The sequence below is a fragment of the Galeopterus variegatus genome, unplaced genomic scaffold (assembly GCF_000696425.1).
Source record: "Galeopterus variegatus unplaced genomic scaffold, G_variegatus-3.0.2 Scaffold968, whole genome shotgun sequence".
Lineage (NCBI taxonomy): Eukaryota > Metazoa > Chordata > Mammalia > Dermoptera > Cynocephalidae > Galeopterus > Galeopterus variegatus.
The window spans coordinates 346,767-358,602 of record NW_007727079.1 but is presented as its reverse complement, the minus strand read 5'-3'; the positions used below and the strand labels follow the sequence as shown (position 1 = coordinate 358,602).

Here is an 11,836-nt window from a genome sequence, read left to right as displayed (position 1 = left end):
CCCCACCACCCCCGCCATTGCCACAGGCCAGGGCACTGAGGTCAAGGGGGCTGGGAGCCAGGGGCAGGGGCAGACCAGGCAGGCCGGGGCCTCCAAAGAGGGCAGCGGGGTTGGGGATGATAATCTGGGCCCCGCTGACGTAGGGGCTGCCGTCGGGGGCAGGCAGCGGTGGTTTGGGGGGCGGGCGCAGCTGCAGGAGCTCTTGCTGCTCATGAGACACGAAGTGGCCGTGGGCCTTGATGTGCTTGCGCAGCGAGCTGGGGTCGGTGTAGCGCTTGTGGCAGCCGGGCATCTTGCAGTAGTAGGGCTTGTCAACGTAGTGGGTGCGAGTGTGCTTGAAGCGGTCACTCGAGTTTGAGTAGCGCTTGCTGCAGCCCTCGTAGGGGCAGACGTAGGGCTTCTCACCTGCGGGCAGGCGGCGTGAGGGGTTTCTCTCCCACCCAGTGCTCCCCACCACCCACGCAGCATCCCCCAGACCGAGAACTCCCTGAGAGCACACAGCCTCCAATGGAGGGGGGGGGGGGGTCCCCGGCCCCTGACATGAGATCTGACCCCAGGAGGGGACAGTGGAATGCCGACTGCCCTTACTCAACAAACCGGCTCAAGATTTACTGAGCATCTGCCACTGCGCTGGCCAGGACAGGAGTCACATGTGGCCGCCACTGAGCCTTAAATGCAGCTGGTCCAGGTAGAGTCACACCATGAGGGTAAAATACACACCACGAAAAAAAATACACGCCAGATTGTGAAGACTTTGTGTATGGTTAAAACTTTAAATTTTAAATAAAATTCAATTTATTTAAATTAAAATAAATTTCATTGATTTTTTTTATTATAGAAATATTTTGTGTATATTGGGTTCAATAAAATATTACAATTAATATCTTCTATTTCTTTTTGCTTTTTTAGTGCAGGGATTAGGAGATTTGAAATTGGGTCTGGACCAGTTAGCTCAGTGGCTTAGAGTGTGGTGCTGATGACACCAAAGTCCAGGGTTCCATCCCTGTACTGGCCAGCCGCGAAGAGAAAAAGAAAGAGATCAGGTCTGTGGCTCCGTGGGCCTGAGCTGGCTTTACTGTAGGCTTGGGGTATGGTGAGGAGCAAAGCAGACACAGTCTCTGCCATCAGAGGTGGCACTAGTTATACGATCGTACTAATAGGATGCAGGAAATCGTGTCCATGGCTCCACAAGTGGGGGGTTTGATCCACAGGGAAGGCTTCTCCCAGCAAGCAGCATTCAAAAAGGGGCCACTGAGCAATGAAATTTCTCTCATCTAACACCCAGTCCTTCCTTAGAGTCCCCACTCTCTAGGAGCCTGCCTCCCTGACCCTGCCCACAGTGAGCCTGCCCTCTGTGGGCCCAAAACCCCTAGCCCCAGCCCTTCACCTGTGTGTGAGCGGTTGTGGATCTTCAGGTTCTCCAGGCGGGAGAAGCTCTTGTTGCAGGTGGGGCAGCGGTGCGGCTTCTCGTTAGTGTGCGTGCGGATGTGAATGAGCATCTTGTACCTGCTCCAGGGGGGCATGGGCCGGCTCAGCTCCCTGGAGCCCCCGCCCCTCCCTCTGCCCTCTGCCCTCTCTCCCCCTCCCTCACCTGGCATTGAAGCCTCGGCCATGGCGGGCACACCCCTCCCAGTGGCAGCAGTACCCGGCATCCTTCTCAGGCTTGACGTGGTAGTCATTGACGTGGTCCACCAGGTCTTGCAGGAGCTCAAAGAGCCGGTTACACTGCAGGAAGGTCCAGGGGGGTTTCTGAGCCCATGTGGGCGCCTGCCCCAGACCCCACACCACTCTTCCTGGCCCCACTCACCTTGGCCCAGCGACACACCAGCTGCTTGGGCAGTGGCAGTTCTGGCGAGAGGCACTTGTCCTTGGGGGGGGTGAGGAAGGAGGCAGCGGGCAGGTGCAGGCCCCCGCCGGAGCCCAAGGGCAGGAAGAACTGGAAGGAGCTGGGGACGCTGTCCAGATAGCGCAGCGGCTGGAAGTCCTGGGCATGATGGCGAGGGGGAGAGCCGCTCAGTGTCCTGCTAGGTCAGCTGGACCCAGCCCCTCTGTCCCCTTCTGTAGTGGGTTCAATGGTGTCCCCGCAAAAGATACATTCAAGTCCTAATCCCTGGTACCTGTGAATGTGACCTTATTTGGAAATAGCATCTTTGCAGATATAATCAAGTTAAGATGAGGTCATACTGGGTTAGGGTGAGACCTAAATCCAGTGAATGGTATCTTTTTTTCTTTCTTTTCTTTTCTTTTCTTTTTTTTTTTTTTGGTGGCTGGCTGGTATAGCAATTGAACCCTGGACCTTGCTGTTATCAGGACCATGCTCTAACCAGCTGAGATAACCAGCCAGCCTCTATTTCTTTCTTTTTTTCCACATCCAGACATACACACTGGACAGTGGCTGGTGTCTTTATAAGAGAAAGGGGAGGGAGATGTGGTAAAGAGGGACACAGAAGGAAGAAGGCAATATAAAGTCAGAGGCAGAGATTGGAGTGATGTGGCCACAGCCAAGGAATGACAAAGATTGGTGGAAGCCACCAGAAGCTAGGAAAGAGGTAAGGAAGGAGGCCTTGCAGAGGCCTTGATTTCAGACTTGAGCTTCCAGAATTACAATAGTGCACCTCTGTTGGTTTAAGCCACTCAGTCTTGTGGTGCTTTGCTATGGCAGCCCCAGGACACCAACACACTTTCTGTCTCTGGAACCCTCAACCCTCCTTACCGGGGCAGTGGGCACTGGGGGCAGGTCCCCATTGCCCTGGCGCTCGGGGGACAGCGAGTTGCTGTCGTTGGGGGAGTCCAGCCCAGATGGTGGTGACAAGCTGAGGTCCACCAGAGGGGCTGCCGAAAAGTGTCCCTCCACCTTCTCAGGGAACTTGGTGTTCAGCAGGAAGCCTAAAGAGGAGGCACAATTTAGGGGGTTAGAGCCAGGAATCCAGGTGGACCAGGTCCTCCCACCTCTGAATCCCCACTGTGACCCTGAAGCAGACATCAGCTGCACCCCTGCACCACCCTGGGATCCCAGGTATCTTAGAAGCAGCTTGTACTGTTGACAAATGAGATGACCCCCCCATCTTGTTTGACCTTTACCACCATGAGAGCTCGGCCACTGCGTAAGACGGTAAGTGGACAGCGCCTGTTTTACAGATGGGATGGTCTGGCACACCGGGTGAATAACAATAGAAACTCGAACCCAGGCTCCTGGCTCCCTCGCATACTGGCAGGTAGGGATCTTTCCAACTTTTCCCGGGCCCCTTCCTGCCTCAATGCTCTCTTCTGTAAATTGGAAGGTTTGGGCTGGGCTGTTTCCAGAGCCTTCCAGCTCAGACATGTGGCAAATCTGTTTTTCAGGGTCAACTTGGAGGCAGAGCAGAACCGGTGAGCATCAGCATTCCCTGGGAAGCACATGCTGGATTCGGTCCCCAACCTCTACTGCCCTAGTCTGCCGGCCACACCACCTCAGGGCCTGGAGCCTTTGATACTACCTTTAGATCCCTCTGTTCCCTTATCAGCTGCTCCACATCTGCCCAGAGGCCTGCATTTGAATCCTGGCTCTGTGTGCCAGCTGCATGAACTGCTGGGAGGGTGAATGGACAACGTGTGGGCAGTACTGTAATCCGGAAGCCATGCAGGGCTGCAGTCATGTCCTGGTGGACACACCTTGGCCATTCTTCCTATCTCGTGGCTGGATCAGGGCTGAGTCCCCCCGCCCTGCCCGGGGGCAGTACCTGAGGGTGGGGAGCCTGGGGAGCCGGGTGTGGGACTGTCATCCACCAGGCCGAGCTCCCTGTGCAGAGCTCCGTGGCGGACCACACCCAGTGTCCTCTCCCGCTTCTCTCTCGCCGCTCGGAGCTTGGTGATGCTCAGCTTCAGGTCGAGCGGCTCGTCCAGGGAGTGCATGGTGATGGGGGACTGGGGGTGGAAGTGGCAGCAGGCAGTGGGGGTCTTCAGGCAGGAACCTGGGAAAGACAGGAGCTGTGCTGTGACACTGACCCCAGGCTCCTCCACAGGTGGCATTCATTAAAGGCCACAGGAGCAAGGAGGGAGTGAGTGAGGCCATCTGCAGGGGTAGGGAAACCCTCTGAGTGGCCTGGCCTGCAGGTATCATGGAGAGAGTGAGCCAGCCACCTACTCAGAAGCTCCACGTCCACTTCCCGTGAATCTTTTCAGGGAGGCAACACTCATGGTCTCCATTTTGCCTTGAAACTGAGTTTGAGAGACATTGCCTCAGGTCACAGAGCTTGGAAAGGGCAGAGCTAACAGATTTAAGGCCTCGAGCCTAGGTCTTTTCTCTGGAACTCGCTAGTCAAGTCCCAAGAGTCATTTCTGATGGAGCAGGAAGCCACATGGGGACACACGCCTGGTTTGGGCCGAAGACTGAGAACCATGCCAGGAGAGCAAGGTGTGTCCTCCAAGGTGACTGTCAATATTCCTCAGCTGTGCCGGGTACTCATCCATTCCCAGCAGGCAGCTATGATCACCTCTATGGAAACCAGGCTGACACCTTGTCCCAGGCAAGCCTTGCAAAGCCTGGGCCGAGGAACTAGGGCACAGGCAGGAGCCTCACCTCCCAGGTGAGGGACTGAGGAGTGGCACCCACAAGCTACCAGGAGCCAGAGGGCTCTGGGCCGCCACCAGGGGGCAGTTAGGGACTGTGGTCTGGTCAGGCCAGTTGGGGCAGGGTTGGTGAAGGAATAGACCAGCTCTGTCTGGTGGTTAATAAATATGTATGTATATATCATTTTTTGCTGGTGATGATATTATTTTATTATAAGTTCTCATGCTGTAATTTTCATCATTTTCTTAGAACTGCTCACTGGTGTAATTATTTTCACATATAAATGAACTAATAGTATCCACTGACCCAAGAACAAGGTCAATTCTTCATTCCAAACTCAAACTTCATTTTTACAGCAGCAATCTTTGCACATGCGGTGAGATGCTCATAGTGTTCCTTGCATCTGTTCACTGATTATGACACCTTAGAAACCTATCTGTGAAATAAGCTACACGCAGGGCTGGCCGGCTGGTCAGTGCATTAGAGCATGGCTTATAACGCCAAAGTACAAGGTTCCGATTCCTGGTCTGGCCAGCTGTTTAAAAACAAACAAACAAGGCACACTATGAGATCCTCTCTGTCACTCACGGCACCTAGATTTTTACAATTTGATACAAAAGGGAGAACATAGCAAACATAACTAAATACAGTCGTGCCGCATAATGACGTCTTGGTCAACGACAAGACCGCATATGTGATGGGTGTCCCATAAGATTATAATGGTTTCCCGCATAGGCTAGGTGTGCTGCAGGCTACACCATCTAGGTGTGTGTAGGTGCACTCTGATTTTCGCATGACGACAAAATTGCTAACGACACATTTCTCAGAAGGTATCCCTGTCATTACACAACACATGACCGTACTTAGGATATTTCACATGCATGAGTCTCCTTGGGGGCTAGTGTGGCCCACATGTGCAGAGCTGCCCAGAATGCCTTCCATGAGGCAGGACAGCCCCTACACCCTCCTGATCACTTCTCCAACCAAGCTGCTCAGCCACTTAATCCAGTCATCACTCAGTTCCCTTCTCTGCTCATTCATTTACCCACTATCTCCACTTCTGCTGAGACTCTCCAAGCACACGGGGAACAAGACGGTCCCCTCCTTCACTTGAGACCTTCCCAGGATCCCACCCATGCACGGCTAACATCAGAGTGTCTGAGCCCAGGGAGGCTGCCCACCTTTCCAAGGCTGCGTCATCACAGCATGGATAGCCACATATGGCCGAGAGACTGAGGTCTATGACATGTCCCTGTTGGAGCTGTCAGATCTGTTTGGACTTGACCCCCAGGCCATGCATGGGCCAGGGGCTCCCAGTGATGTGAGGGGCATGGGGACCAGAGTCCAGCTGGCAGGTAGGTGGATGATAGCGATGGATGGGCCTGGACCCGCACTGTTCTAGCTGGGCAGGGAGCTGCCCTCTGCCAGACCTCTCCCACCCCATTATGTCTGTCTGTGTGTGTCTGCCTGTCTTTCCACCTGTTTATTTTTAGACACAGGCCCAGTCCAACCTCCCTGAAGCTCTTCTGTGCTGGGAGCCTGGGAGGGGAGGAAGGAAGTAAATATTTATGCTGATTAAGAATTCAGGAGCCAGGAAGGGCTGGTGGCCTGGTCCCTTGGCTGGCCCAGGGCCACAGGCCTCCCTAGCCCCACCTTCCGGAGAAGGGGACCACAGGGCAGGATGGTTTGGGAACTGGGAATTTGAACTGACACTGGCTCTCACTGGCAAAGCTGCCCCAGCAACATCCTTTGGCACCTGCCCTACTCCCCAACCCCAGGCCAGAGGGGGACAGGGAGGAGCCATAGGGTCATCTTGCTCTTAGGACCTGCAGGGGACACTTTCTCCACCTAGAACTGGGAAAGTGCCACGAGGAGCCTGTTTCCCAGGGTGGGGCTAGGCACAGTGCCCAAAGCAGGAGGGGAGACTCCAATGCCCTCCTTAATCAGCAGGCTCAGTCTCCAGAGACCCCCCCCACTTCCTGCCAAGGGAGGTAGGGGTTCATCCCCATGGAAGCCAGAGCCCGGCCAATGGCCAACCTGCCCCCTCCTAAGAAAGGAGAAAGGAGCCATCCCAAAGCCCATACCCTGAAGATCCCCCCCCACCTCAGGCTGGTCCCACCCCAGGGAGAAGACGACCTGTGACTCTACTCCTGTTCTGACCTTGGCCCACCTCCAAGTGTCCCCTTTCGCCCCCACCCCAGCCCATAGCAGCCAGTTCTGGGCTTTGTTTGGCCCTTTGCCCCCCGCCGGGTGAGGAGGGCAGGCAAGAGCCAGGTCCTGCCCCACTAAGAGCCTCTGAGGCCCAGAGATGGGACAGGATGGTCCTGGAACCTGGGAAGGGCCCTGCAGCCCCTCTGCAGGCCAGCCCCACCATCGCCTGATCTGATGACAGCAATTCTCCAAAGGGGGAGGTGGTGACCTGCATTGCTCTGAGAGGGTGGACCCCGAGCCCCTGTCAGTTCCGTCCATCTGGCCCTGGTTTACTGTCCGTCCCTCGCAGTGGGGCGGGCTCCAGGGCAGGAGCTCTCAGTCTCAGCGTAGGCACCCAGCAGACGCTCACTGGGTGCAGCGCCATGTCGGGGGCTGGGGGGCAGAGCGGGCCTGTCCAGCAGTCACCACATCCCTCCGATCCTCCCTGCCTCAGTTTCCCCGCTGGTTAGGTGGTGCCGCGCCTGGCGCCCCGCTTGTGGCGTGGAGAGGCAGGGCCGCAGGTCTCCGAGCGCTCGGTACCGGGACAGACCCACCCGGGACCGTTGGGGGAGGCGCTCTGCCGCGGAGGTCGCGCTACCCGGGGGCGCTGCGGCTCCTCCAGCGGTGAAAGGAACTAATTAGAGCGGAGGGAGCGGGAGGAAGCGGCGGCGGCGAGGGAGGAAGCGCGCAGGGGCGGCCGCGGGGACCACCGGGGCGGCAGGGGCGGGGGGACCGCGCCCCCCTCCCCCGGGGGCGGGGGTCACCCAGAGGGTGGGCTGCGCGGGCCCCGCAGCCGGCCCGAGACAATGGCTGGGGGCGCTGCGGCTCCTCCAGCGGTGAAAGGAACTAATTAGAGCGGAGGGAGCGGGAGGAAGCGGCGGCGGCGAGGGAGGAAGCGCGCAGGGGCGGCCGCGGGGACCACCGGGGCGGCAGGGGCGGGGGGACCGCGCCCCCCTCCCCCGGGGGCGGGGGTCACCCAGAGGGTGGGCTGGGCGGGCCCCGCAGCCGGCCGGAGACAATGGCTGCTATTGTGCGCCCGCGGCCGCCCCGCACAGACGGCCCCCAGCTGCAGCCCAAGCGCCCCGGGCAGCCCCGACCCGATCCAGCGAGGTAGGCCGGGGAGCCCATCCTCCTGGCAACGGCGGAGGCCCGGCACGCTCGGGGAAACTGAGGCCCAGAAAAAGCACAGAGTCTTCCTCCAGGGCCCCTTGGCCTGCGGTGGGACACAGTAGAAAGGGGGTTAACATCCGTTAAACACCAACCACGTGCCAGGCCCCGTCTATCCATAAATTCACTGAGCCCTCTACAATCCCTCTTGTGAGTAGCTGCTGTCATTTTCCTTGCTGCACGGATGGGTAAACTGAGGCTCAAATCACCAGGCTAATAGAGAGCGGCTGGAATCCTGCTCTGGATGAAGCCCCTCTGTCCCTGCTTAGGGGACAGCAGCTGGCTGGCCCCAAGCCTGTAAGGGTGCCTGTAGAGTGCAGGTGCAGGGTGGGTTTGGGGCTGTGCACACCCACCCCAGAAACCACTCAGAGTATCCCTGGCAGAAGCAGAGAGAGGACTGGCCGTCTGTAGGTGGCAGCTCCATTCCTGCCCACCCCACAGCAGTGTGGGGTCAGGTGAGCAACCACCAGTGTATCAGTGTTATCAAGGCCAATGTGAGGGACATCCCCTTGTTCCTGGGTTAGTTCTGAAACTGCCCCTTTGGTCACCTGTGGCCTGTCCAGCCTAGGACTTGGGGACAAGGACCCAAGATGCAGCTCACAGAAGTCCAGGTGGTCTTATTGAATGGAAAGAGGCCTCCCCTGAACCCGTCAGCTGAGTGCTGTTCCATGGGTGTCCCAGAGTCTGGTGACTGGGACAATCACTTCAGCACTCTGTTCTCACAGATGTGGAAACTGAGGGCCAGAAGGGGAGGCACCTGCCCCAGGTTGCAAAAGTGGGTGGCAAGCCCACAGCTGGCAGCCATGGATGAATATCACAATGACAGTACCCACAGCCAGTTGTCAACAGTCCAGCAACATGCAGCATCTGTTTAGGCAGGTGCTGTTTCATCACCATTTTACAGATGCAAAAACTGAGGCTTAAGGGAATTAAGTGACCTATCCAGGGTCATGCAGCTTGTCTGTGGCAGAGCCAGGTTCCAACCCAAGGTGAGTCTAGAGCCGTGTTCACCATCGGACCCTCCTGTGCTCACGGGTGTGGGGAGGATCAGACAAAGGGGATCAGGCTTGGCACCCCCTCCCTACCCAGGGGCTAGGTATAGACCTAGGAGGGGCAGCAGGGCAGGCAGTGGGTGGGCGCTGAAGGAGCCAGTTGGGGTCGAGGGGCCCACTAGGAGGCTTGGAGAACTGAGGGCATTGTGCTGCCAAAGCAAACGGCCCCACAGCCCCGCATTCCTGGGAACCGACTGCGGCTCTCTACTCTGGCCAAGAGCTCCACCTCCTTGGCCACCCAGCAGTGGGGGGCTGAAGGGCAGGGAAGCCCTGCTGGGGGCCCCAGGCAGGCCTATTCCTCTCAGGGCCCCCCTTACTGACTAGGTAGCAGAGCAGGGCTCCAAATATGGGTCAGACCAGTGGGATCCCCAACCTGGCTCTGCTGCCTTCTGCCCATGTGACCCGGGGGCAAGTCCCCTCCCAGTCTGAGCCTCATCACCCTCACCTTTAAAATGGGATAACAGATATAGGACCCCCACACTGTGTTTCAGGGAGACATCCAGGCAATGCTCAAATCCAATTATTACTCTGTTTCGCATTAGTATGTAACATACAGCACTTAGAACAGTGCTGGGCACACAGTAGGTGCTTCATAAAACTTATTGAGTGAATTGTTGCCATTTTTTTTTTTTTAAAAAGATGACCGGTAAGGGGATCTTAACCCTTGACTTGGTGTTGTCAGCACCACGCTCAGCCAGTGAGCGAACCGGCCATCCCTATATGGGATCCGAACCCAGGGCCTTGGTGTTATCAGCACCACACTCTCCCGAGTGAGCCACGGCCTTTGGCCCATCTATAGCTGTGAGGACAGCTGAGCAGCGGACTGGCCCTCTCCTGTGTACCGACTGACTACCAGTCTCACCCTGAACTGGGAGGATCTGGCTTTTGCCAAGCCTGCTGGCCAGTATGCAACATACACAGGCCTGTGCCCCCCAGAGCTGGCTCTAGCCACCTTCCAGAGCCTGACTGCACCAAAGGAAGGGGGCTGGAAGGCCCTGGAAGGCAGCACAGAGGCCTCGTCCCAGGGCTAGGGGAGGGGCTTATCCTAGGGCCTGGGCCCAGCATGTCCCAGGAGAGGGGCCAGGGCAGGCAGCACTTCCTGGAAGAGTGTGGAGTTTGCCTTCCCTGGGAACCTCTGTCTCAGCAGGCAGCCCCTCCCCCATCCCAAGATGAGCACTCAGCCAGCACTCCAAGATCCCCTGGGAGGGCAGACCCTCACCCAGGGGGGAATGCAAGGGACCCCAGGTGACCCAGCAGCCAGGGTGGAAATCTTTGCTCTCTGCCAGGGGGCCTCGGGAAAGCCCCCAGCTGAGCAGCACCTGACAACAGTGCATGCCAAGAGCCCCAGCTCCAGCATGTTTATAGAGTGTGACCCAGAGTCAGGCTACCTGGACCCAGTCCCCTGTGCCACCCCAACTGTGGTGACAGGTCCCTGCTGCTGTCTCTGAGCCTTGGCTTCCTTATTGGTAACAGAGGCACCATGATAATGGTCCCAGGGATTTGGGGCATCCTGCAGAGCGAGCCTTGGCTCAGTACCTGTCACATAGAAAGTGCCAGAAACTGGTAGCCCTGAGAATTCTTGTTTCTGGTCGGGACTGGGGGTGCCCCAGGCAGTAAGTTGGACCTGCCAAGGTCACTCAGATAGGTCAGGCAGAGCTGACACGGGAAGGTACACCGACTGGCTCCCCCCACGTCCCTCACCAGCCTTGGCTTCCCAGGAGATGCCCCCACCAGATGCACTTCCTTCTCCAATGCCAGCAGGGAGGGTGACCCCAGGCTCAGGGAGCCCCTCACTCACATGCACTCCTACAGATGTACATGGCGGCCTAGCTGCAGGGCCAGCCTGGCATGGAGGCATCCCCTGGTCCTGATGGCTCTGGGCCCCACGCAGCGGCCCCCACCCCCTGCTGCCTGTCCGCCTGCTGCACCTTTGCACAACTATGTCTGGTATTTTCCTGTCTGCCCAGCTTCGGGGGGCGGTGCATGGGGCTCTAAGCACCGCCTGCACTTGGGCCTCAGCCAAAGGCGAGCCCGCCAAGCGGCCCCCACGCCCACCCATTCGGGCTGGGAGGGGAGGGGACAGGAGGGCTGGGCCCAGGCGGCCCAAATCCCTGGGAGGGGCCAGCACTGGGGTGGAGGAGCCAGACAGGGACACACACCCAGCACAGCCAGGCCCAGGCAGCCCAGGCTGTTCTTGGAGAGCTCCACCAGAGCTCTCTGGGCCAGTGTCCCACGGGACATACAGACAGCACATGCAAACGTGTCACACCTGTGCACAAACACACAGGACACAGAGGTAACCCCTTGCTCCAGTGTCAGCATCCAGGACTCAGGAGTCTCAGGTTATGGGGGTGAGTGGGTATGAGGCCCAGTCCCCACAGGGAGGAAATGCTGCACTTCCCAAACAAAGCGTGGCTGCAGGCAGACCCCATAAGCACCTCTAAGTCCTGGGGGGGGTCCATGGCCTACCCCTCCCACCAGCCCAGGACAGGCACCAGGCCCACTCCAGGTACAGGAGGGGGTGGGGCGGGCTCTGGACTTTGGCCTCTTCCTGGCTGCCTCCTTTACCCATTCATTCACACGCTCCAGCACCAGGCACTCTGCACGGCTCTGGGGGCCATGAGGATCCAATGGAACCAGCCCTAAGGGTGCCCAGACCACGGTGGGGCTAAGTCAGGCAGTGAGAAACAGTTATAGGAGTGCGCTGCTCCTGCTGAGGGCTGGGGGCAGATTCTTGCCAGCTGCATGGACATGGAGTAGAGTCTTGGGTGGAAGGACCACGTGGTCTAAAAAAAAATCAGTTTTGTGGGCCAGAACCACCCAACATGGCTCCTGCACCCCATCTCTGTTTGTCCTGATGACCCTGCAAATGAGGTGC

At 57.9% G+C, this 11,836-nt stretch overlaps 1 protein-coding gene across 1 annotated transcript in view; it reads right to left on the bottom strand.

The window, feature by feature from the left end:
- The window catches only part of GLIS2 (GLIS family zinc finger 2), a 5,791-nt gene extending 1,845 nt beyond the window's left edge, over positions 1–3,946 (bottom strand). Inside the window, exons 1-6 of the mRNA XM_008573826.1 lie at positions 3,720–3,946; positions 2,714–2,886; positions 1,808–1,984; positions 1,592–1,725; positions 1,388–1,506; positions 1–405 (exon numbers count right to left, since the gene is read on the bottom strand). Coding sequence (XP_008572048.1) covers positions 1–405; positions 1,388–1,506; positions 1,592–1,725; positions 1,808–1,984; positions 2,714–2,886; positions 3,720–3,891 — 1,180 coding nt within the window. The 5' untranslated portion in view covers positions 3,892–3,946. The remainder of the gene's footprint in view (positions 406–1,387; positions 1,507–1,591; positions 1,726–1,807; positions 1,985–2,713; positions 2,887–3,719) is intronic.
- Positions 3,947–11,836: the final 7,890 nt, after the last annotated feature.